We start from the raw sequence: 26,456 nt of genomic DNA on the forward strand, positions 1-26,456 counted from the left end.
TTTTTTTTTTTTTTTTTTTTTTTTGGAGAGCACCCCACAGGGGTAACCTTCTGCAGAACACATTTTGGAAAATGTTACATTTGATGATCTCTAAGCCTGTTTTTGTTGCTTGGAATCTACCATAAATTCAGCTTGTGATATTTTCGGTTTTAAATGATGGGGAGATGAAAATAAAAAGACTAGAGCAAAACAGAATTAGGGTTGTCAAGAAAAAAAGCCAGTATATACCCACAGGCAAGCGCCAAGCCTTTTCTGTATTCTGGAGTCTACACTCCCGTTATTGTCGGAGCTGATTTCTAATCACATCCCTAACTTGCTAGGCCTGGAACACATCTCACCCACTGTAGAACCAAAGCTTCCCCTAACTTCACCTTCTAGGCAGTGAGAACTTGGGGAAGAGGGAACCATAGGGTGAGCAGAAAAGAAGGATGTGTTATGAGACTAGGAGTTGTGAGAGTTAAAAATGGACTCAGCTTTTCTCTCCTCTGCTCTTAAATGAGTGGAGAGAATTCTACACAAATGGAATTGCAAGAGAGGGAACGGGTATTTCAGTGGCCACCAGATCCCAAGGCTGAAGTGATGGTCCTCAGAAGGCCACTATAGGTGAGAGAGAGAGACAACCAAGGTAATTTCAAAACTGTTGTCTTCTGTATTTTATTTGCCAGTTATTCTAGATTTCTCAGTAACAGAGAGTTGACATAGGTCAACATAGAAAGATTTTGATGCATTCTCCATGGGAGTATCAGATTTGTATCAAATATCTGAGAAGAGCCTCATTCAATAGTTTTATATGTTGAAAGGTGTTTCTTTTTAATTGCATTAAAAGCCATAGCTTTGCTGCCAGACCCTTGCTAATTCTTACTCCTCTGTAAAGAATATGTTTGCAGTCTTTGATATTTTTAACCATGCTCATTTTTCACTTGCAACTCCCAAATCCTGTGCTCCTCGGTGTGCAGCACATGGCAAGGCTGAGACGGCCTCAGGAGTGCGTAGAGAATGTTGAAGACATGGTGCGGGGTGGGCGGGACGTGTGGGAGACGGAGCTCCGTCTTCCCTGTGCTTTCTTGGTTGAACGTGGGCCATGCGAGGATCTAAGCTGGAGAAACAGAAGTGACAAAACGCAGGAAAACATGGTCAGCCGACTGTGTGATCACCTTCTGTAGTACTCTCCCATCCATATGCACGAAGCTAGCCAAAGTGTGGGGCAAGAAAAACACTAGCGTCCACCACGTGGTCGTGATCAGTGATACCTACACCACTTCCAACTTTGGCTCTGCTGTGAGTTTGCTTGTTGATTTTCTCATCAGTTTAATAAAATTTAAATTCCTGGCTGGGCACAGTGGCTCATGCCTATAATCCCCAGCACTTTGGGAGGCTGAGGTGGGAGGATCACTTGAGTCCAGGAGTTCAAGACCAGCCTAGGCAACATAGGGCAACCCTATGTCTGCAAAAAAAAAAAAAAATTAATAGCCCGGCATGGTGGCAGACACCTGTAGTACCAGCTACTCAGGAGGCTGAGGTGGGAGGATCGCTTGGGCCTGGGAGACATTGAGCTATGATTGCATCACTGCACTCCAGCCTAGGCAACAGAGCAAGACTCTGTCAAAAAAAAAAAAAAAAAGAAAGAAAAAGAAAAATGTAAATTCTTGAGTGCTTTCTTAAATGCCAAGATTACTTCCATGGAGTAGTTTGAGGTCCCTGAAGAAAAATATGTATGGCTTATGTTGCAGAGATCATCCCACAAAGTGAGAACTTAAAGATGCAAAAGAATAAAAAAAAAAAAAAGATGCAAAAGAATTCTTGCTATTGTTGATGTTAGTTCACCTCTGACAACTGAATTAATATCATGGAGGCAGGTGATCTCTCTCATTCTGTTTCTCATTTTCTCCACCTGAAAATAGCCTTCAACGTATTTGACTGTGATACTGTGAAAAGAAATGGCAATATAAGAAAATGTTACAGTGCATAGAGCTCTTAAAAATTGAACTCAAACACTTTCCCTGGTTACTCTTCCACATACAAAGTGGCAACCTACAGGTAAAGTAGAAGCATTTCCCTGGCCCTGTTCAGCCAGCTGAAACTCATCAGCAAGTCAGCTGCAGGAAGGACGCAGTTCCTAAGAGTAGCAAATGGCCCTGATGGAATAAAAAAGACAGCATCCCATCCCAATGGTCCTTCTGCACTAACACCACCACCTCCCAAAAAAGAATAGATAAGTTAACAGTGCTGGGTTTCATTTATCCAGATCTCGTCTCCATTGGCATAAATCACTGAGAACAACCAGGCCACAAAGACAAAGGTGGTTGGATATTCAGGGATTAATAATCTTTATTTCTTCTCATCCGTATTTTGGGGATGGGGAGACAAAGTTATCAGTGCCTTAAATTGATCCCATTTTTTTGTAAAGTTAGAAACCAGACATTCTGAAATTGTTTTCACAGATTGCTTTGCAGCATTTATGCATGTATTTGTTGTACACCCCACTTCTAAATAACTGTCAGTCAAGTGTCATGTTCAGGGGGTGGCCTTTAGAATCAGTCTGGTTTTGAATCACAGATCTGTGCTCTTAGCCTCATAGTTTGGGTGAGAATGCCACAGGCCAGGCACAGTGGTTCATGCCTGTAATCCCAGCATTTGGGAAGCCAAGAAGGCCAGATCACCTGAGGTCAGGAGTCCCAGACTAGCCTGGCCAACATGGTAAAACCCTGTCTCTACTAAAGATACAAAAATTAGCCAGGCATGGTGGTGCACACCTGTAATCGCAGCTATTCAGGAGGCTGAGGCAGGAGAATCAATTGAACCTAAGACTGAGACAGGAGAATTGTGCGAACCTGGGAGGCGGAGGTTACAGTGAGCAGAGATCACACCACTGCACTCTGCCTGGGAGACAGGATGAGACTCTGTCTCAAAAAAAAAAAAAAAAAAAAAAAAGAGGCCAGGCGCAGTGGCTCACACCTGTAATCTCAGCACTTTGGGAGGCCGAGGTGGGTGGATCTCTTGAGCTCAGGAGTTCAAGACCAGCCAGGCCAGCATGGTGAACCCCATCTCTACTAGAAATACAAAAATTAGCCAGGCGTAGTGGTACATACCTGTAATCCCAGCTACTCAGGAGGCTGAGGCATGAAGATCACTTGAACCAGGAGGTGGAGGTTGCAGTGAGCCAAGAGGCACTGCTGCAATCCAGCCTGGGTGACAGAGTGAGACTCTGACTCAAAAAATAAAAAAGAATGCCTCTAATCTTCAGTTTCCTAATCTGTAAAATAGAGATTATAATAGGATACCTCCTATGGTGACTGCAAGGATTAAACAAGGTGACACATACGCATTTCCAGAACATGGTGTCCAATAACTCTTAGCTGCTGAGGACACGGGGAGTAGCAGAAGCAGTTAATAGTGATGATTATATTCTTGTCAGACCCTGTGTGAGGATTTATGTCCCAGTTTTTGGTTCATGACATATGTTTGTTGCTGCGTTCTTCCACATCTGAGGAAAAAGGTCAGATTCCATATAAAATGCATTCCTGTATTGATAGAGTGCCTGCCATGCATTAGACACACATCCCTGCTCTCCAGGAGCTCATGGTCCAGCAGGAGATGAAGGGACACAAGCAAATAGTTACAACAAAATCAGATCCATGCCACCCGGGCAGTGCACTAGCGGCCAGCAGGGTGGGCTCTCCAAAAGGAGGGACGTGCAGGTTGGAAGCCTAGCATTTAGTCTGTGTGAACACGTGATCGGTGTGGCAGCATGGCAACTCATTAATTCAATTTAGAATAGTGAACTCGGGGTATCAGGTAGGCACCTGCAATAAGTAAAGGAAAAGCCATTTATATTTACTGTGCTGACTATACCAAGGAAACAGGCATATCCATTTGAGAAAGATTTAAACAACAAGGGTTCAAATTTAAAAGGTTTGAATCTGGTGAGTGACCCATGTCCAGGGCCTCACAAGTTAGTGAAGAGGCCAGGCGCAGTGGCTCACACCTGTAATCCCAGCACTTCAGGAGGCCAAGGCAGGCGGAACACTTGAGGTCAGGAATTCGTGACCAGCCTGGCCAAAATGGTGAAACCCTATCTCTACTAAAATGCAAAAAATTAGCCAGGTGTGGTGGCAGGCACCTGTAATCCCAGCTACTCAGGAGGCTAAGGCTGGAGAATTGCTTGAACCCAGGAGGCGAAGGTTGCAGTGAGCCGAAATCACGCCACTGCACTCCAGCCCAGGTGACGTAGTGAGACCCTGTCTTGAAAAAAACAAAAAGTTAGTGAAGAGTTCCCTACAGCTTCCACTGGAGCTTTTACTTTTGAGGAGCAGGGGAGAGGTTGAAGTCTGGCATTTCTTCCTCCTATACTGCCTTTCCACAAACCCTGGCCAAGTCACAGGATAAAGATTGCATGTTTCTTCCTCCCAGGCAGGCCAGTCCCTCTGGATGGATGTGACAGGGCTGCTGGCCAGCCACCTTGGCCTGTGGCTCCATGAAGACAGGTGACCAGTGTGTGGGGCTGCAGTGCATGCCATCCACAGAGAACCTGGAATGCTATTAATATAAGAAAGCAAGTCATGGTTTAACAAAGCAGGGCCCAATCTCCTGTACTTGGGGTGAGGCGTAAAGTTAAACCTCAGCAGATATAGTGGAATGCTCGCCCCTTTAAAATCTGGTTTTGAAGAACGTGTAATGGCATGTGAAGACCAACTATGAGATAATGTTGTACGAAAAAGCAACTTATGAGACTGCATATAAAGTATGATTATGATTTTAGACTCAAAGTATTCTAGTTGTTAAATTCATATTTAAATATTCATATAGGAAATGGAAGTATTTGGGTGTATGTACAAATATAAAAAGAAAATGCACCAAAATGTTAGCAATAGCCATATCCCAACAGTGGAGTTTCATAGCTGAATTTTATTTTCTCCTTTATTCTTTGTATTTTCAAAATTTTCTTCATCTGCCCCTGTTATAATTAGGGAGCTAAAGGAATCTCATGGCTCTTTTAGTTAGCCAAAATTAGCCCTAAAGAAGCTACCTTTATTTTGGCCAGTTGATTTGTCATTTTGGCCCAGATAGACATCTTAGCAGAATTGCTAATATTTCTTTCTAAATGCTGAAGGCTATGATTGGGCACTATTTATTTCTATATAGTCTATGAAGACTCATTTCTGGCTGGTACTTGAGAGAACTAACTATAGGTAGAGCTAAAGAGATGTCAATGAAGTCTGTGACGGTGCCTAGAATATTCTCGAAGTTATTTTTGCCTTAGGACGTGGGTGAAGCAACTTGTAGACCAGGCTTACCCCAGGTCTTAAAAAAACAAGTACCAGCAAAATATAGCCTAAAAAGAAATGTCCCTTCTTTCTGGAGACCCCACTGAGAACCCAGATTGAAAAAAAACGTCTTGTGTCTTCAGGCCCCCTGTGGCATTATCTGCACTTGTCTAGCTTTTGTTCTTCAGGTCTGCCTGTGGGAGAGAAGACAGAAGGAAGGAATTGGCTCTGGCCATCCATATTCCCCCTTTTCTTAACCTTAAGGTGCAAGTTCACTTCTCTTAGGGACCTACCAGGCAACTTCCTTTTTGTGTTTAGCCAACAAACATTTCTTGAGCACCTGCCCTATTCTAAGTCCTAGAGATGCAAAGACCAGTGAGACCAGAGCCCTCAAGGAGCTCAGTCAACTGGGGGAATCAGCCCTACAAAGAGAAAATCATAATAAATATCACGCGGTAAATAGGGCTGTGCCTAAGGTGTTGTGGGACCACAGAGGAGGGGCACCTAACTTAGCCAGGGTTGGGGGCACAGGAAAGGGGATTCAAATAAGGCTTCTGGAGATGTGATGCCCAAGGTGAGGTTTCAAGGATAAGCAGTAACTCACCAGGCAAAGGTGGGAGATGGCAAACGCGTGTATTGCCAAGAACAAAAGCCATTTTATAATAGATGAAATGCTTGGCCATTCAGAATAGCATTTGGGGATGATTGCTGGAATGAAGATGTTTTCTGAGATGAAGGGCAGCCCCTTGGTGGTGACTGCCTGTCTGAGCTCTCTAGCTTGTAGGTTATGGAGCCCTGCAGTCTGGCCTCTGGGTAACATGCCGCTGTTTAGCACAGCATCAACTGTGCATGCATCTCTAAACTGAATCTGTAGTTGCCTGGGTAAAAGATAGCCCCTTCTTATCAGAGAATCCTGAAACTCCCAGGGTAGAAAGGGACCAACAGGTCACCTGGACCACACCCACTTCTCAGTGGCAATAGGTGCTGTAGGTAGGTAGCCCATGATGGAGCTGGCCTATGCAGGTGATCTAGGGACTCTGTTTATGACCTCTATTCACTGATAGACACTTTTCTAGCAGACCTCCTGAGGTACTTTATGACACCCGAGCTTTTCTGCCCTGGGCTCCCACATACAGACGCAGCCCTTCCTTTGAACGTGTCTGCATCTGTTCCCTCTTCATGGTGTGGGTGAGCTTCTGATGACCCCTGTCTGGGCCTGTAGCTCTCTGATGCTATGGAATGAATACATTTGTTCATTCCATTCCAGTCACGAAAATGTGGCTGTTGTTTTTCTAATGGTAATGCAAAGCACTACGAGGCAGGTCAAAATGGTCCACTCAGAAAGAGCAACTCCCAGCCTGGGCCAGGAGGGCCTTTCCTCCCTGGATGGCCTCCTCCTCAGATTCCTTCCTCCTTTGCCATATTTGCCAGATGAGATGAAGCTTTATGCCTGACATACCTTGTCAGCCATTTGGGCAGCAATGCATTCAACAAAGTAAGCCCTGGGATAAATAAGTGAACAAATGGACACTGTTTCTACCATGCCTCATTCCATAAAGGATTGAAGACAACCTACATGAATAGGTTTGGTAGTCTGAAAATATATATTTATACACAAATCTGAATTAGGGAAAATACAGACTAAAAGGAAGCTCCATATCAAGGGAAAAGTTGTAGCATCAATATACAGACCACGGAGTTCTGTAAAGGTATGGGAGCTGAGCTCTCTCTAGCTATGAGCTTTTAGCTCTGAGCTTCCTGGAGGTCAAGGCAAAAAGGGAAATGCAGTAATTTTATGCTCCGTATTTCTTTGAAAGAAAAGTATACCCCTTCCTTTCAGAAAACAACATTTTAATAAGGCTTAAGTATGAAAGAACTTTCTGTCCTAGGCCCCCGTGAGGGGATACTGTGTAATAATGTCTTCACAAACACTTGTACAGTGAATCTCCAAAACACAAGGTGGTGTTCTAGAGGGTGCCTCAATGAAATAGGAACAGAACACCAGCACTTTCATGAAAGCAATGAAGGTAGGATGGCCCAGTGGCATGAAACACTGGCTAATCTGAAGTCAGATCTGCACTTGAATCCTGGTTCTGCTGTATGAACTTGGCCAAGTTGTCAATTTCGCTGATCCTTAGTTTCTCACACCTAAAATGAGGATGGTCATTCTTCCTCTATGAGGTGTTGTGAGGGGTAGACAATCCACAGAAGGCACTTAGCCTTGTCCCTAGGATGTAGTAGACAATATCGTGTGTAGTTGCTGCTGCCACTGCTTTATCATCATTATGAAAGGAAAGAAAGTATGGTTCAAGTTCATAGGCAGTTTGATTCGTGCAGAGATCAAACTTTGCACAGCTACAAGAGCGGATTGACTGCATGTCTATAAGTTTATATCCACATAACAACATTTTTCACTTGGGCTTGGCAGAAGCTGGACCACTAAAGGGTCAACTCCGCACTTAGAGTAGACGCATTAGGGTTGCAGCTTAAAGGAAGAGCTTGATACTTTAAAGTCTCACTGAGAAGATGTTAGAATTGGCATCCAGTGTGAAAACTGAAAAGTCTAAACAAGATTCTTTGCCAAATGAATGGGCAGCTTCCTGGCACATACGGGTGAGCCATGACAGCACCTGCAGAGAGGGACCAGATTTTGCTGGAAAGCAGTTCCCAGCCCTCTTAGCCAGAGAATGAAGAGACCCTCAGAACCCCAAGGTGAAGCAGAAAGAATAAGATACATCCTCGGCAACATGTTGAAACCCTGTCTCTAAAAAACATACAAAAATTAGCCAGGTGTGATGACACATTACCTGTGGTCCCAGCTACTCCAGAGGCTGAGGTGAGAGGATCATGTGAGCCCGGGTGGTCAAGGCTTCTGTGAGCCATGACTGTGCCACTGCACTCTAGCCTGGACAACAGAGCAAGACCCTGTCTCAAAAACAAAAGCAAGAATAAGACTATTTTAAACTCAAAAGACTTTCTCTTGTTTTTAATTATCAAAATTATCATATTTTATGACTGTAAAAATGATTAATCCTCATTTAAATAAAGTTCAAAACATACAAAAACATAGAGACAAATCATCCAGTCTCAATATGCAGTGATAACTGCTATTCACATTTGATGCATATTGCTATTTTCTATGCATGTATACAGATTCTATCTATGTGTATATGCATACATATATTTTTACATAGTCTTTTAACCCTTTATTTATTTATTTATTTTTTATTTTATTTTATTTTATTTTATTTTTTAGATGGAGTCTCACTCTGTCGCCCAGGCTGGAATGCAGTGGTGTGACCTTGGCTCACTGCAACCTCCACCTCCTGGGCTCAAGCGAGTCTCCTGCCTCAGCCTCCCAAGTAACTGAGATTACAGGTGTGCACCACCACACCTGGCTAATTTTTTGTATTTTAGTAGAGACAGGGTTTCACCATGTTGCCCAGAGTGGTCTTGAACTCCTGAGCTCAGGCAATCGACCCACCTCCAGTTTTCATTTTAAATGGCTACCTAGTATTCTACTTAATCAGTCCTCTAATAATGAAAATTTAAACACTTTAATGAATATTTTTGCAAATATATCAGTGAACTCCTGTGCCTAAGAGATTTTCAAACTAAGAAACAGAAAAATCTTAGTGATGTACCAGTTAAAATAAATTAATTACCTTGGTGGCCAGAGCTTTTTCTAGGGGACAGATTGCCCACCATTTATGACACAGTTTTTCTCATACTAGACTGATGAATATGCTGGATATAGCCTCGGGGACAGAGATGCAGGAGGACGGTGAGGAAGATCTCTTTGTCTCTCCGTAAGCCTTCTCTGGATGTAATGAGAGACTTGATGGACCCTTTCACTCCCCCATGTCATTCAGTGAGCGCTTCTTGGACATTGTCTATAGGCTAGGCATGGGCCTGGCACCAGGGACACAGCCCTTAACACATGGAAGGAGCTTGGTAAATACCTGTGGTGATGTTCAATATCCATGACTGCCTTGAAGAAACCACAGTAAATATAAGGCTGACCTGCATATCTTCAGTTTGCACAAGAAAAGCAAGTTTGCATCCCCTGATTGCATTAGGATTTATCTTTATGATACAATAGTTCCTTAAGCTCCTCTAATGTAGCAGTTCTTAATTTGCAGATCAAAATCCCTAGCCAGGCACATTGGCTCATGCCTGTAATCCCAGCACTTTGGGAGGCCCAGGCAGGTGGATCACTTGAGGCCAGGAGTCCGAGACCAGCCTGTGGTCACACAGTGAAACCCCATCTCTACCAAAAAAAAATACAAAAATTATCCAGGCTTGCATGCCTGTAATCCCAGCTACTTGGGAGGCTGAGGCAGGAGAATCACTTGAACCCCAGAGGCGAGATTGCAGTAAGCTGAGATCACACCACTATACTCCAGCCTGGGTGAGAGAGTGAGACCATATCTCAAAAAAAAAAAAAAAGAAAGAAAGAAAAAAATCCCTGGGGAAGAAGAGAAGGGAAGGGAAGAGGAGAATTCCTGTGCTTCTGAGGTTTTTCCCCATTGGACTGGGACTCCCTGCCCTTCTTCCCAAATAGCCACTACTAAGGATGGGAGTTGCATCATATCTTTTACATCACCCACCCTCCCAAGTATCTGGGATTACAGGCCTGCAACGCCTGGCTAAGAATTCCTGTGTTGATGGTCTTTGTGGAGTCACAAAGTACACCCCTGGCCTGGAGGCTGTCTCTCAGACAGGCTGGGCATGAGACCCAGGCAAATGGGCCAGTAGGTGACCTCACCACAGCCAAGATGGGTCAGTCACTTGGAAGCTCAATTGGCTCCTGTTTTTTAAACTTTTTTTAAACAGATTACAGAATTTTTTTTATTTTATCTAATGTATAGTTCTAAGGTGTAATGGTCAAGAAGAGCACGGCCTCTCAGAACAACTGGATTCAAACCCAGTTTGGTTGGGTGCTGACTTCATGAGCAAGTTATTTAACCTTTCTGAGCGTAATTATCTCATGTGCAAAATGGAAGTAATAGACCTACGCCATACAGATGTGGTTAGGATTGAATTAAAAAGTCCATGTTGAAGCACTTGGCGTGGTGCATGGCACACAGTAAATAATACATGCTAGCCGGTATTGCCATTTGGTTAAATAATATTATTAGCCATTATAAGAACAATCCAGTTAGGTGGGTACTGCGTGTGGTATTATCCCCATTTTAAGATGAGAAAACCAAGGCTCAGAGTATGCTGTTTTCAGTAATCAACCCTCACACCTGCACCCCGCATGCACACACACATACACATGTGCACACATGCACACATATGCAGCCCTCTTTCACTGGTGGTCTCTGTAAGGTAAAAAATACTCCAGATCAATTGCCATAATAAATGTGTCTCAAAAGAATTATGCTAGAAAGACCAAGGCAAGTATCTTCCAATGAGCTTATATGAGGCAGGAGGAGCCAAGGTCAGAGACAGGCCAGGTTACAGCATTAGAGAGACGTGAGGTAATAAAGGTAAAGCTAAGTGAGTTTGAATTGATGCCCAAGGGAGGTAGTTAGTGGAGACGAGAGCATGATTTTGCTGACTTCACTGCAGCACTGTGGTTTGAGCCAGCAGACGGGATGGGACACCTTAGTGCTCGCTGTGATCAGCCAGCTTCCCCACAGCCAGGGCAGCCAGGCATGGGGACGGGGTGGCCCCAGGACTGGCCTCCTGGCTAAGCTGCATTCATTACAGCTCCTGGGCTCATGGGTCATCTTCCTGTTGTCTGAATGAGGGTCCAGCCAGCCTTCTGCAGCATCACATGGTGTTCCAGTTATCTATTGCTGTGTAATAAACCACCCCAGAATATAAAACAACATCCATTTATTATGTTCACAATTCTCTAAGTCAGGGATCTGGACTGGGGGTGGCAGTCCTGCTCAACAACATCTGGGGCCTCAGCCAGGGTGCCTGCAATGGCTGGAGATGCTGGGGCAGCCCGACTGGAGCCAGCTGTCTGGGCCTTGAGTCTTCTCTATGTGATGTCTGCTGGAGCTCCAGTGTCTTTGAGACCCCTTCACTCCCAAATCTTGAGCCTGGGCTAGCCTGGCTGAAACCGTTGTTCCTGTCCAGGCAGCCTCTCCTTGTGGCTAGCTCAGGCATCCTCATAGCATGATGATCTCAGGATGGCGAGACCTTTTTTTTTTCTATTTTTTTAAGATGGAGTCTCAGCCAGGCGCGGTGGCTCACGCCTGTAATCCCAGCATTTTGGGAGGCTGAGGCAGGTGGATCACTTGAGGGCAGGAGTTCGAGACCAGCCTGGCCAACATGGTGAAATCTTGTCTTTACTAAAAATACAAAAAATTAGCGAGGCGTGGTGGTGGGTGCCTGTAATCCCAGCTACTCGGGAAGCTGAGGCAGGAGAAAATCCCCTTGAACCCAGAAGGCAGAGGTTGCAGTGAGCAAGATCACACCATTGCACTCCAGCCTAGGACAGCAAGGGCGAGACTCTGTCTTCAAAAAAAAAAAAAAAAAAAAAAAAAAAAAAAAAGATGGGAGTCTTGCTCTGTCACCCAGGCTGGAGTGCAGTGGTGCAACCTCAGTTCACTGCAACCTCTGCCTTCCAGGTTCAAGCGATTCTCCTGCCTCAGCCTCCCAAGTAGCTGGGATTACAGGTGCCTGCCACCAAGCCTGGCTAATTTTTTTTCTTGTATTTTTGGAAGAGATGGGGTTTTACCATTTTTGCCAGGCTGGTCTTGAACTCCTGACTTCAAGTGATCCACCCACCTCAGCCTCCATATTAGTCTGTTCTAGTACTGCTAATAAAGACATACCCAAGACTGGGTAATTTATAAAGAAAAGAGGTTTAATGGACTCACAGTTCCACATGGCTAGGGAGGCCTATGGTGGAAGGCAAAGGAGAAGCAAAGGTACATCTTACGTGGCAGTAGGCAAGAGAGCGTGTACAGGGGAACTCCCATTTATAAAACCATCAGATCTTGTGAGACTTATTCACTGTCACAAGAACAACATGGGAAAGACCCTCCCCCATGATTCAGTTACCTCCCACCAGGTCCCTCTCACAACATGTGGGAATTATGGGAGCTATAATTCAATATGAGATTTGGGTGGGGACACAGCTAAACAATATCAGCCTCCCAAAGTGCTGGTATTACAGGCGTGAGTCACCGCGTCCAGCCAGGATGGTGAGACTTTTTACATGACTAATTCCTCTGGAGTAACGTTCCTAGAGGCCCCGGAGGAAGCTGCAAGACTCCTCATGATTCAACCTCACAAGTTCAGCATGTCACTTCTGCTACATCCTATGGGTCAAGCAAGTCAGTAAAACCAATCCAGATTCAAAGAGCAGATTCAACTTCTCAACAGGGAAACACCATGGTGTGCACAGGAGGGGAGAGTTGATGGCAGTCATCTTAGAGACAAGCTGGGTAGACACAGGGGTTGGGCCAAGAGCAGGGGATTTTGAGCACAGATATTGGCTCATGTCAAGTTCTGTAACTTTCTATCTCTGTGATGTCTGGAAAGTTATTTCACCTCTGAGCCTCCATTGCCTCATCTATAAAATGAGGATAATTATGCTACTGCACGTGATTGTGGTAAGACTTAAATGAAACAAATATAAGGCTTGGCACATCCCTCACACCTATTAAGTTCTCCCTTAATGGTAACTAGACTGAGTATTAACTAGAAATGTTATGATTACTCCAGCTCATCCTTTGGATATTCATTCATTCAGCAAGCAAGCAAGCAAGCATTTCTTCAGTGCCTGCAATGTGCCAGGCCCACTACCAGGCACTGGCCTCCCCACAGTTGCAGGGATAATATGTTGAAGGCAGAGACAGTTGGGCTTTCAGATTTTCTGGGTGTCACCATGGGCTCTTCAGAGCCAGCCAGCATCATTGAGGTTTGCAAGATGGGCTTCTCACCTAAGCCTTCTGATTTTACAATAGAATTTTCAGCCTCATCCCAGTAGAGTCTCCTCTACATGATAGCAACTCTCCCATTTCAGATAGTAGGAATGTTGATAGGAGAGGCAGGAGAAATGAACCTACGAAAAAATGGGGGTTCTTTCCCCATTCACACATGTGTCCTCAGGTCCCATGGGATGAGCATCTGTTTCCCCAGAAGGGCACTGGTGTGTCAGGATGGGCAACACAGTGCTTGGAAGGTGCATCTCGCTGCCCATGGACCCTCCTGGCACCCAGCATCAGTACCACAAACAGTAAGGCTGCAGACAAAAGAGGAAAGGTAACAGTGTCCAATCGTGTGCTATACATAATCACAAAAGAAACTCTGCAAAGCATTCTCAAATAAAACCAAAGCAAGATGTCAAGAAAAATGCAAGCAGAACCAGGAGAAGCCATTAGGTAGAAAAACTTAATCCAACAGTCTGGTCTCTGTGTCTTATCTGAGCAGTTTCCTAATACCAGGAACTAATTAAAAATGAAAGGGCAGGACTTCTAACACATACTCTCCCAAAACCTTTAGGTTTCCCATAGTCATGTGAAAAACCTCAGTTGCTCAAATGAAGGTCTTCTTACTTTAATTTGAAGATACTGGAGCTTTAAGTAGATCTCACTTTCACTAACTTATTTTTAGATTAATGATAAAGGAATTCACACTCATTAAGTTCCACTGTTACAGCAGATAAGGACCACATGCTACAGAATCACTGAATCTCACACCTTCATCTTAGTCTAGTTTCCCACCCAGAACACGAATATCTGTTACATGTCCCCAACAGATGGAAATCAGCCATCTTCCACAGTAGCATGAACAAGAGCAAGAGCCTGCATCTTCATTCTGAGACTACAGAAGTCAGAAGCCCTGCCTGCCTTTCAGAGGGGACCCACGCAAACACTAAGAGGCAAAGCTGACGGTGACGTGAGTGCCAAGTGTAGGCAGTGGAAAGAGCTCAGCCCTCTTTGTGCAGTGATGGTCAGAGCTGTCTCTCAGGCCTCCTCCACTATCATTTGCTGGTGCGTTACTAATTTACTAGGCTGACTCATCTCTGGAGGCAAACACAGGCTCAGTGTTCGTTGCAAGGAAGTACTCAGCTCGCTGTGAAAGGTGCAGTATCTCCAGCAGGCAGATGTCTATCTTGTAGGGTCAGTATTTCCTAACAAATCATTTAAAGGAGACAGATACATCCTCTCCCAAACCAACTCTCAAGCTCAGAGGCATTTTCCGCACTTGGTTCTGAGACCATCACAATAGATCTGGCATGGATCTGAAATCTGGTTGGTCTAGAACCCTTGGGCCTCTTCCCCATGGCCTCAGAAGGCGCCATCCTGTGTCTTCCTTTCCATCATCATCAAATGGGAACAATCATAAACACATCTCCCAGGCAGCAGTGTGGGAATCGGGCTCCCAGAGCGCTTGATGAGGGTGGAGATGGGCAAGAACAGAGAGGGTCAGCTTAGTTGCAGTATCAGCATCAGCAGAATGATATTTCTGTGATTTTTGAGAAACCATGAACAGACATTCTAGGGACATTCATCAGAATGAAAACTTGGATGGCCGGGCATGGTGGTTCACGCCTATAATCCCAGCACTTTGGGAGGCTGAGGTGGGCAGATCACCTGAGGTGGGAAGTTCGAGATCAGCTTGACCAACATGGAGAAACCCCATCTCTACTAAAAATACAAAATTAGCCAGGCGTGGTGGTGCATGCCTGTAATCTCAGCTACTTGGGAGGCTGAGGCAGGAGAATTGCTTGAACCCAGGAGGTGGAGGTTGCGGTGAGCCGAGATTATACCATTGCACTCCAGCCTGGGCAAAAAGAGCAAAACTCTGTCTCAAAAAAAAAAGAAATAAGAAAACTTGGGGTAGACCGTGTCTGCTCTCAGCTGCCGCAGCGACCTTCAGAACGCTCTCTGTGACCAGTATGCATCTGCTCCTCTGACGCTCTGTGACCTCAGGGTGTGGTGGACACTCTGCCTCTTTTGGGTTAGACAATGTGATGGTTTCTCAGTGAGAGAAGACCAGGCAGAGCTGTGCTTGGAAGAAAAGGCAGAAATCAAAGATACAGATTTGGAGAAGAGAAGAAAGCTAGAAATCGTCTTGAGAAAATGACTGATTGAAGGTCGGAGGAAAAGAACTTTTCTCCCAGGCGCTGCTTGTCATGGCATCTGGCCTGACAGAATCTCCTGTCTCTTGCTGATTTGATCATAAAATATAGAGTGGACCCACAGGGAGAGCAAAAGCCTGAAGAAATAGCTGGGGAATTGGCTCTGTTGGAGCACTGTTTGCGTGCTCACTGCTGCGACTGTGAGCCGCCACACCAGCATGACTAATGCCTCTCCTCTAGGCCTAAATTAGATTTTGATTGTGTTTCATAGACGTTCACTGAATCACAGAAGTTTGAGGTAAAAAGACCCAAACTTCTCAGGAACACCTCCTGCGGTGTGTGTGGGATCATCCTCACAGGCAAGGCTGAAGCGCTCCCAGGACTCAGCAGAAATGCCAGTAGTAACTCCTTCCCTTCCAAGGCCTCGGGGGCAAACCAGCTGCCCGCAGGGAGAGCTCTAAATGGTGTGGGCTCCTGGGGCCAGTGGGCTGTGGAACCTGCTCCTCCTGGGGCTAACTGGGGATCTGTAAGCAAGTGTGCCCTATCAGTGTGTAAACCAAAAGGTATCTGAGACAAGTCTCAGTCAATTTATTTTGCCAAAGTTAAAGACTGTGTAATTCCAGCACTTTGGGAGGCCGAGGCGGGTGGATCATGAGGTCAGGAATTTGAGACCAGCCTGGCCAACATAGTGAAACCCTGACTCTACTAAAAATACAAAAATTAGCTGGGCGTGGTGGCATGTGTCTGTAGTCCCAGCTACTCGGGAGGCTGAGGCAAGAGAATCGCTTGAACCCAGAAAGTGGAGGTTGCAGTGAGCCGAGATTGTGTCACTGCACTCCAGCCTGGGTGACAGAGCGAGACTCCATCTAAAAAAAAAAAAAAAAAAAGATGCACCTGTGACACAGCCTTGGGAGGTCCTGACAACATGTGCCCAAGGTGGTCAAGGCACAGCTTGGCTTTATACATTTTAGGGAGGCATGAGATATCGATCAGTATGTGTAAGAAGTACATTGGTTTGGTCCGGAAAGGCAGGACAACTAGAATTGGGAAGGGGGCTTCCCGGTCATAGGCAGATAAGAGACAAACAGTTGAATTATTTAGAGTTTCTGATTAGTCTTTCACTGAATACACAATTTACATGAATAGTCACTTATGCCTTAGTCTGGCTTAGGGAAACAACAGGACAAATAAAGCAATCTGATATGCGTTTATCTCACACATGAGCAGAGGGATGACTTTGAGTTCTGTCTTTTGTCCACAGGAAATTTCCTTGTGGGCAAATTGTGAGGGAGGTATGTAGCTTTTTTATCTTTGTAGCTATCTTACTTAGGAATAGAATGCAAGGCAGGTTTGCCCAACGCAGTTCCCAGTTGACTTTTTCCTTTATCTTAGTGATTTGGGGTCCCAAGATTTTTCTTTTCACAAGTGACTAATGCCTGCTGTAAATCCTAAGTTGGACCGGCAGTGTCCTGTTTTTCGTAGATTTCCACTGAATCGCTGCTGCCTCTGGTGAAGTAGTTCAAGTTCCTCCCTAGTTCACCTCCCTCAGTGTTCCTCAACCATTCCACCCATTCTAATTTGCAGTGTGCCAGTAGCAAATGCTTTCTCATTTTTCTTGCAGAATTTAGCCTACGAAATCATCCTAACCCTGGGACAGGCATTCGAAGTCGCTTACCAGCTAGCACTACAAGCAAGAAAAGGGGGACACTCCTCCACACTTCCAGAAAGCTTTGAAAACAAACCCTCCAAACCTATCCCCAAGCCCCGCGTTAGCATTCGCAAGTCCGTGGTAAGTAAAAAAGATACAGATGTTCTCAAAAACCTTGAACAGGAGGGAAAGGGGCTGCTAACCAGGCCCTTGTGTGGTGTGGGTGCCATTAGAATCCAGGGCCTCTTCTTCATCCTTTACCTTGGCCTCCTCCTGGCATGTGTCCATCATCACCTCAGCCTGTTTCCCACCAAGTCTTGGGGACCATCTCCCTCAACCTGGAGCCTCCAGAGAAATCTACTTTCTCAGTCACCTGCAGAAACCCTGTGAAGGGTCTCAGCAGCAGGTACTGCCGTTCTTGGTGAATTTTACCTAACTAAAGGTTTGGGAAAGCTTGGGAGCAGTGTTCCCTGGGGCTTCAGCTGCCATCTCATCAGAGGGCAAAGCCTCCTGCAAGCCCCTGGCCTCCAGAGAGGTTTGCAGAAGTACACAATGGTGATGTCCTCGGTCCCCAGCTAGAGGAAGCTGGATGCACAGGCTGCCCTGCTATATGCAAGGCCTGCGCCATGGCCCGGGTGCTTTGTCTCCCGCAGCTGAGGCTTCCTGCAGCATGGTGACTGTTCAGAAGGTGCAGCCCCTCCTTCTCAGCATCTGCCTTCCTCCAGGAATTTCTTCCTCTTCCCTCCCACAGGCTCTGCAGACATCCTGTCCCAACAGGCTTGCATGACTTCAAAGCGGCCTCCTCTGGTAGTAGCAATATCCAAAAGCTGGAAGTTTCCCAGCCAGCCTCCCATCTGGTTTCTGCCCCGGCTGCCGTATTGCATCCTAGAAACTAGAAACCCTGGGACTCCCCCAGAATGCATTGCTCTCACACCCCCTAATCCTACCATCTGGAACTGTCTCTCCTCCTCCTCACCAGCCCCTACCTCCACTGTCAGGGGAACAGCAGCAGGCATTTTTAACGTTTGCAAGGAGGCACCTCCCTTTGTGACAATGCAGTTCTTGTTTTCAGTCTTCTTTTGGAGGCCTACCCCTGTCACCCTTCTTGGTAATATCAACATCCACAGGGATGACCCCTCCAGCATCTGGTCTCACATTTCCCTGACAGTTTACTTTCGGGACCTTTCCCTCCAGCCCCAGCCATTCGTTCCTGTGCCCATCACTCATTACCCACCATCCCCAGGAACTGCACCTCCTCTGAAATCTTTCTTCCAACGCCACGCTCTGAGCCCCTGGTCCTCCCACTCAGCACTGACCCAACCCAACACACTGCTTCCCAGTTCTGTATCTCCAGACTCACATGGCCAACTTCTTTCACATTTCCACCTTGATGCCTCACAGACGTCTGAAACTTAGCCTGGCCAGGACACAATTCCTGATTTTCCCCTCAAAGCTCTTCTCTCACCATCTTCCCCACCCCACAGCCACTCACCATGCAACTCAAGCCCAAAGTGTACAAGTCAGCCGGGATTCCCGTCTTCCCCTTACCTCTGTATCCAGCCCATGAGCAAATCCCATCAACCCTACCCCTAAAATGTATCTCAGTCCCGTCCACTCTTCCCCACTTCCTCCATCTCTCTTCCAGTTGGGGCCACTGCCACCTAGCCCCAGGCCTATGCAGTATAGCTCCTTGAGACTCCCCTCCCCACACAGCAGAGATCAGTCATGGCACCCTCTGCCCCAAGTACCCAGAATACAGTTTCCCCCACCACAGTCCTCTTTGATGCTGAGGTCTTCCCATTCCTTGACTATATAATGCTCACTCCTACCTGAGGCCTTTATGCCACCTGCTCCCCACACCTGGAATATCCTCCCCCAGTTTCTGCATGGCTGACTTCATCTTGTCATTCAGGTCTCGGCTACTTGAAGAGGCGGATGTCCTGACCACCCAATCTGATGTAGACACCCAGTCACCTTCAAGCATGTCATCTGCTTTTAATTCTGTGTAGCATTTATTAATTGAGGGTTTTTTTACTGATGGCTTGTTTGTTGTCTGTCTTCCTCCACAAAAACGTAAGTTTCATGCACACAGGGACCCCACCTGTCTTGTCACCACCAGGACCAGGCCCATAGCAGGTACTCAGTGAGTATCTGTGGATGAATAAATGAGGGCCTGTGGGTGGATTTCATAAGCGTATCCTTGAGATTGATTAGGCTGTTAAGTGTCCAGGAACTTGCAGAATGTTTTAGAGATTATCTCTCAGACTATTGTATTCATTCTTATGTGGGCTAAATAAATCTGTTCACAGCAGGTACCTCTATCTGACCTTACCCTGGTCCCCACAGGCTTCTTCCAGAAGAGCACAAAGGGTTAGGTGCCATAAGAGCTCATAGAATATTCATCCAGATGCCTTCAAGGGAAACAGGAAAATATACAGTGAATAATACTGATGTTATTTATGTGCTTCAAGATCAGTCCCCCTCGACAGGCATTAGTATTCTAGTTCCCTCAGCCCCGGGCATTTCTTGATAAGAAATAATCAGTGATCCCTAAGAACACATGAGGTCCTCCCCACAACCTTATGGAGATACAGTCAAGGCATGGTAGAAGGCAGCTGCAAAGCTCATGGTGTCAGAGAAATGGGAGAGGCCTTCCCACCACCCCAGGTTCTGAGCAGAGCAGGCAGCTAGGACAGGGCAGGCAGACCTGGAAACACCAAAGGAAGAGGCAGCCATGGTGTAGATCTCACCCTGGGGCCGTTCCTGAGAGCGGACAGCCCAGCCCCGCCCCAGGAGTGGCCCGTTGTATTTGTATGCACAGGGACAAAATCATTTTAGGATTTGTCTCAAGGCTCAGCCTGACTGGGCCCCCGCTCACCTCCTCACCCTTAGTTGTCTGCCCTCCTGTTCCCTATCCTGCAAACTGACCCCAACCCCTCAACGACCATTTTCCCTTACCTCTGGGACTGTTTTTTATTGCTATGTGATATTTTGACACATGTATACAATATGTAATGATCATATCAGTAACTGAGATATCCATCTCCTCAAACATTTTTCTTTTGTGTTGAGAAATTACAATTCTTCTAGCTCTTTTGAAATATACAATAAATTATTGTTAACTATAGTTACCCTACTGCGCTATCAAATACTAGAACTTACTCCTTCTATTTAACCATATTTTTGTACCTATTAACTAATCTCTCTTCATCCCTACTCTCCCTTCTTCACTTTCCGACTTCTGGTAACCACCATTCTACTCTATCTCCATGAGATCCACTTTTTATAGCTTCCACATATGAGAACATACAATATTTGTCTTTCTGTGCCTGGCTTATTTCACTCAACATAATGACCTTCAGTTCATTCATGTTGCTGCAAATGACAGGATCTCATTCTTTTTATGGCCGAATAGTATTCCACTGTGTATATATACCACATTTTCTTTACCCATTCGTCCACTGATGGACACTTAGTTTGATTCCATGTCTTGACTGCTGTGAATAATTCTGCAATAAACATGGGAGTGCAGATATCTCTTTGATATACTGATTTCTTTTCTTTTGTGTATATACCCAGTAGTGAGATTGCTGGAATATATGGTAGCTCTATTTTTAGTTTTTTGAGGACCCTCCATGCTATTCTCCATAGTGGCTTTACTAATTTAGATTCCCACCAACAGTGTAGAAGTGTTTCCCTCTCTCTGTAACCTCACTAGCATCCATTACTTTTTGTCTTTTTGATAGTAGCCATTCCAGCGGCGGTGAGATGGTATCACATTGTGATTGTCATTTGCATGTCCCTGATGATTAGTGATGTTGAGCACTTTTACCTATACCTGTTGGCCATTTGTATGTCGTCTTTCTAGAAATGCCTGTTCAGTTCTATTGCCTATTACTTAATCAGATTGGGTTGATTTTGTTTTTGTTTTTGTTTTTTGCTATTTTTTTGAGTCCCTTATTTATTCTGGTTATTAATCCCTTGTCAGATGGATACTTTGCAAATATTTTCTCCCATTCTGTAGGTTGTCTTTTTGCTTTGTTGATTGCTCTCCTTTGCTGTGCAGAAGCTTTTTCACTTGATGTAATTCCATTTGTCTATTTCTGCTTTTGTTGCCTGTGCTTTTGAGATTTTACCCAAAAAATCTTCGCCCAGACCAATGTCCCGTAGTGTTTCCCCAATGTTTTCTTCCAGTTCTTTCATCGTCTCAGGTCTTCCCTCTAATTCTTGAATCCATTTTGAGTTGATTTCTGTATATGGTGGAAGATGAGGCTCTGTTTTATTCTGTATACAGATTATTCTGGGACTTCTGCATGAGCTGTTTCATCTACTTCAATTGCCTCCTCCTCCTGTCTTCAGGCAAATACTTGCTGGTCCTTCAGCTGTCCATTTAAATATTACCTCATTCTTTTGATACCATTTACTCAACAAGTATTTATTGTGTGCCTATTATTTACGGGGTTGCCAGGAGCTTTTCTGCGTTTTGGAGAAAATGGCAGTGATCAAAATAGACAAAATCCTGCCTCCATGAGCATACATGGCAGTGAAGGATGAACAAATAAATATGTGATGATGCATAATGGCAATAAATATTGTGAAGAATAAGGTAGAAGAGGACAGCAGAAAAGTTGGGGTGTTTTTGTAGGAGTAAACAGATAAGGCTTCTAGGAATACAGGTGGCAATGGAAGTGGCATTTGAGCAGAGACCTGAATAGCATTAGAGCATGAGGCATGCAGGTGTCTGGAGAAGGGAACTCGGGCAGGGCAGAGGATGAGCGCAGAGGCCCTGGGCATGGGCTTGGTGGGCAGGAAGAGCAAGGAAGCTATGTGGCTGGAGCAGAAAAATCAGGTGGGCAGGGGTACTGGAGGTCACGGTGAGGAGTTCGGGTTTTGTTCTGACTGACTGATGGAAACCACTGGAGAGTGAGAGCCGGGGAGTGGCATGGCCTGATTCACCTCCTCCATGAAGCCCCCCTGGCTCCCAAGGTGTGTGTGCCTACATGGTGCCCTCTCTTCCCCTCGTATCTCACCTCTCAGCACTGAAATCTGCCTCTGTCTGCTCCCCATCTGTGTGCTCACAAGGGCAAGAGCTGTGCCTCATTCACCGTCACCCTCAGGGTGCCCTGCAGAGAGTCGGTGTGCAGTAAATGTGTGTCCAAAGAGTGAGCACGCGAGCCGCCTAGACCAGCATCGCCGCCCCCGGCCTGGGGCGCGGGGCCTGGCGTGGGTTCGCCAGCGGCGTCCGCGTGCATGCGCGCACCCGCGCGGCGACCGTATAACAGGCATCAGCCTTTCTGTTTTAAAGCAGATCGACCCATCTGAGCAAAAGACTCTGGCCAATCTACCGTGGATTGTGGAGCCGGGCCAAGAAGCCAAGAGGGGCATTAATACCAAGTATGAAACCACGATTTTCTGATACTCGCCGTCCTCCTGTCCTCGCGGTGCCTTGCTCGCCAAGCAGTCCCGGAGCAGGCTTTCCTTCGCGCCTCCGCGTCCACCCAGCCCAGGAGGAAGACTGCTCTGAGCGTGCGGCCTTGTTACGGGCGAAAGGCCACTGGCCATTCCTGGGGAAGTTCTTTCTGCACCAGTGACGGAAAACGCAAGACTTTCCGGTCGCAACCCCCGAGAGGCGTGAGTTGAGATGGGTTTTCCCCGATGTTCCCGACTCCCCTCCCCACCACCTCCCAAGGTATTTCTGATGACTCCGCCCCAGTACTTGCTTTGCTTCATTTGGGGATAATATCTTTTCTTAAAAAAAGAAAAAGAAAAAAAAAAAAAGTAAAGGGGATCTCTAATACTGCCTAAAAGTATGTTTTCACTGTCAGCAGTCTTAAGGGTGAAATCAGAGCAGCACTACCCCTCCCACCTCCAAAGCATCTGTAAAATCATTCTATCATTGAGTATCATTTAATGCAAAAGGACAAAAACAACTCCCGTGATATGATTGCCAGGAGATTCTGTTTCCCGATTTCTATATTTGTGGATTTTATATGTAATCAACTATGTTAGAGAAAGAAAACCTTTCAACTGAATGATTGGTTCAAAAGGAAGGAATGATTTAAAATAGAGGAATTTATTATGCACAGCAAAATGTGTCTTGTATTAAATATTTTTATTAAAAGAATGTTTCATTAATGCATTGATAAGAAAACTAGGTTAGTTGTGAGGGATGTTTCTGGTTTCATTTCAAATAATTAAATTTCTACGGCTACTACCAAGAGGACTGGCTCAGTGGTGGCAAAATAGTGGTGATGCTCCCTAAAGCAGGAGGCCCGAAAGTGCTGAGGCAGCCATCAGCCTGCCGAGATTGTTTTTTTAATCTTCACAGTGTTTTAAAGAACATGTTAAAAAAAAATAATCTAGTGCTCCTGCTGTCAAGATTTCTGTCATGGAAACCTTGTTTGAGAAAGGTGTTAATAAAATTCTATTGCAAAAATTTCTTTTTCTAGAAAAAATAAATACAAAAAAAAGAAGAAATTCCAAAGTAATAAAACTTTTCTTGAGACAAAACAAAAAAAAAAAGTTTGGGCTTACTATTTGATTAAATAAAATTTACTTACATTTCTCTTTGGTAAGGTATTTTAATTTTGTTAATGTCTCTGTGGAGTATTTGTATGATACCATAATGTATATTTATGTAGAATCAAATTATATAAACAATACCAATATCATTATAGAAAAAATAACATTTTAATGTATATTGTTCTAACAATCATATTGTGAATCATTTTGAAGTTCATTATAGCGATATTGATAAATTGTGGAATTGTCTTAATGTTTTTTTATTAACTGATATTATTTTAAACCTAATGATCAGTTACATTCATCAGTTGGTGAGTTTTGAAGAATAACTACATTTTATTTCAAACTAAAAAATGTATATGGTTTTAGTTCAGTGTTGAAGAATTTTAATACAATATTAAATTACTTGAACTGAACAGTTCCTTGTATATATTTTGCCTATTCACTGTTGATATGTATGTAGCAAAATGAGAGTTAAATAACACTAAAATATGGTACCAGGAGGCAATTGTATAGGAGCAAAGTCAATAGGAGATTTGCTGAAACAGAAGCATATGTGTAAATAAGCTTGGGCTTCCAGTTATAAATTTTGTAATTTTTGTCATTATTTATATCCTATAAAAAAAAGCACACAAAAATAAAACAGAAGTTGTACAGCAGTGGTGCTTGGCATCGTTCTGTGAGCACCTTCCCCACTCCCATTTAGGAGCAGAACCAAAGGCCCAGCCTTCTCAGCATCTACAGCTAAAGGGACTTTTTTAATTGGCAAAATTGTTAAGAAAAGTTGCATAGTTCCAAGTTCAAACAGTCTGAGAAAGATACACAGGCCTCTGAAACTTTAATTTCAGCCCTAAGCCCCCACTGCCTTCTTCTAAATATTAAAGCAGACTGTACGGAGGAATTGTCAAGACAGGCATCTCTAAAAGAGAAAGGATCACCAAACTGGATCACTTTTAGCACAGCATCGATGGTATGTTTGGAAAAACATTATCTACATGGTCATCAGTCCTCTCATTTCTTCCTACACACACAGCAGCCCCATAGACCAGAGCAGGGCAGGAAAAAGGAAGGACTAGGCCTACAGGGGGCAGACGAGAGTCGGCCCATGCATTGATGAAGAGATTTGCAGCTGATTTTCTTCAAGGGGAAATTTGACACATTGATAACTTCAATAACCATGGGCAGGGGGGTCATTGAATGCTAACATTACTCAAAAAAGGACTTGAACTCAATTATTCCATTTAATTATTTCTTATTAAATTGTATTCTATGATAAATTTGAGTGAGTGAACCCTATGAAAATTATTCCTAGTTAATTCATTAATAAGTCATGGAAATGATTTTTCTCAAGACACACAAGATTTTCTCAAGTTGGAATACTTGGGAATATTGCTGGTTCAATGTTTGGATAAGATGGAGCAGAAGACAGGCTTGGATAAAGGAACACGTGACCAAATCCTCAAAATCAATAAAATTCATACCTGGATTCAAGGTAGCATCACTCCTAATTATTTCTGAAAAGAAATGAAAATTTGATAAGTGGTCTAGCCTCAAGAGAATTAAAATATAATGGCCGTTTTCAGGAAATCTGTAGGAAGAAGACTTAAAAAAAATAAATTTCTAAGTTCTCTTTTTAGATAGGCTAGTCGATCTGAACGTTTGAAACACATTTTTTGAAATAAAGTTGGGTGACTAGCCAACACAGCCAGCACAGAGCCTACATGCGGCAAGGCCCCACTGAGCCACCCCGTGCTCCAGTCGTTTCTCCGCAGCAGTCAGCCAGGCAGCCCCACATTTACTGCTGTCCGTGCCTCTAGGTAAATGGACACAAGCATCTGCCTGCCCCACCAACAGAGTCCCGCTTCCCTCAGAAACCAGTTCCAAAGCAGGCAGAGACGGTGCTTTGAACTTGCTCAGGCCTTTTGACCGTCACCATGCTGCATATTGTGACTCCATTAGTAGCTAGGAGCTGGAACTTATTTTTGTGGTTGAAATAACCCTGAGACCTTGGTGCCAACCAGGGGAATGCCACCTCCACTTAACTGTTTCTTCAGCTCAAGTCAGTCTACTTATTGAGAACTCACTCTGTGCTTAGCATGGCGTCAGTTTCCTTAGAGTTGCTTCTGCAAAGATGATCATTCTACAGCCAACATATTGCACTCAGTGTGCAACTCATCAAAAATCATAGCTACAAATTATTATTAAAACAGTTATTGTTTTTCTCTCCAAAACCTCAGAGACCTATATATGGGGAGAAAAAAAAGCTGCATGGGCATTTAACTTTCCAAGAGTAGTTAACGACCAGTGATGTGAAGACTTCCACATCAGGCTGAAATAAGAGATCCTTCATTTGTCATCTCCAACGGGGTCACCCGGCGGAAGGTGGCGACAGCAGCCACGGAGGTTTAATCAGGGCTTCTAACTTGGTTCAGACAGTGGAGGAGCGCAGGTATCAGATGACAGATTTCACGAGTACAGACGAGCTAATGGGCATGTTCCAAGCCCCGCTATTCAGGACATCTTGAAGTTCTGGCTCATCACCACAGTAAGAGCAAGAGATGGAGTCAGATTTTACAACCAAAGTCAGCTCACGATGTGGTAATAAAAACCATTCAAAGCAATTCATATTCAATACCCAATTTAATTGTCCTCTGGATGTCGCAGTGTCTCAATCAAGCATCCCAACAGCTGCTCCCCAGGGAGCCTGCCTGCCTGCAGCCCTCCCTCTCAAGTGGCAGTAAGACACGTGGGAAGTCAAGAGGCCCCCAAGTAAGAGGCAGCATCAGCTGTTTTCTGACATTTGAGAGGTGGATTTCTCTGATTCTCAAAAGTGCATGCTCAGTTTTCTGAGAGGAAAAAAAACAATGCCAGTGTGCTGTGTTGAGTCAGGGGAGACTGAGAAAGACAAAAGGTGCAAGTGTATTCTGGAATCCCATTTTAGCAGGCCGTTTCTGGGGTGTGGCTTTGA

The 26,456-nt window shown here is 44.7% G+C and overlaps 1 protein-coding gene across 1 annotated transcript in view; it reads left to right on the top strand.

Annotated features, from left to right (window-relative positions):
- Nucleotides 1–22,717, top strand: part of LOC108543476 (ankyrin repeat and sterile alpha motif domain-containing protein 1B-like) — a 520,103-nt gene extending 497,386 nt beyond the window's left edge. The window contains 2 exon segments of the mRNA XM_017893958.1: nt 16,940–17,107; nt 22,275–22,717. Of these exon segments, the coding sequence (XP_017749447.1) occupies nt 16,940–17,107; nt 22,275–22,382 (276 nt within the window). The 3' untranslated portion in view covers nt 22,383–22,717.
- Nucleotides 22,718–26,456: the final 3,739 nt, after the last annotated feature.

This window comes from Rhinopithecus bieti, unplaced genomic scaffold (genome assembly GCF_001698545.2).
Source record: "Rhinopithecus bieti isolate Rb0 unplaced genomic scaffold, ASM169854v2 scaffold_23405, whole genome shotgun sequence".
NCBI lineage: Eukaryota > Metazoa > Chordata > Mammalia > Primates > Cercopithecidae > Rhinopithecus > Rhinopithecus bieti.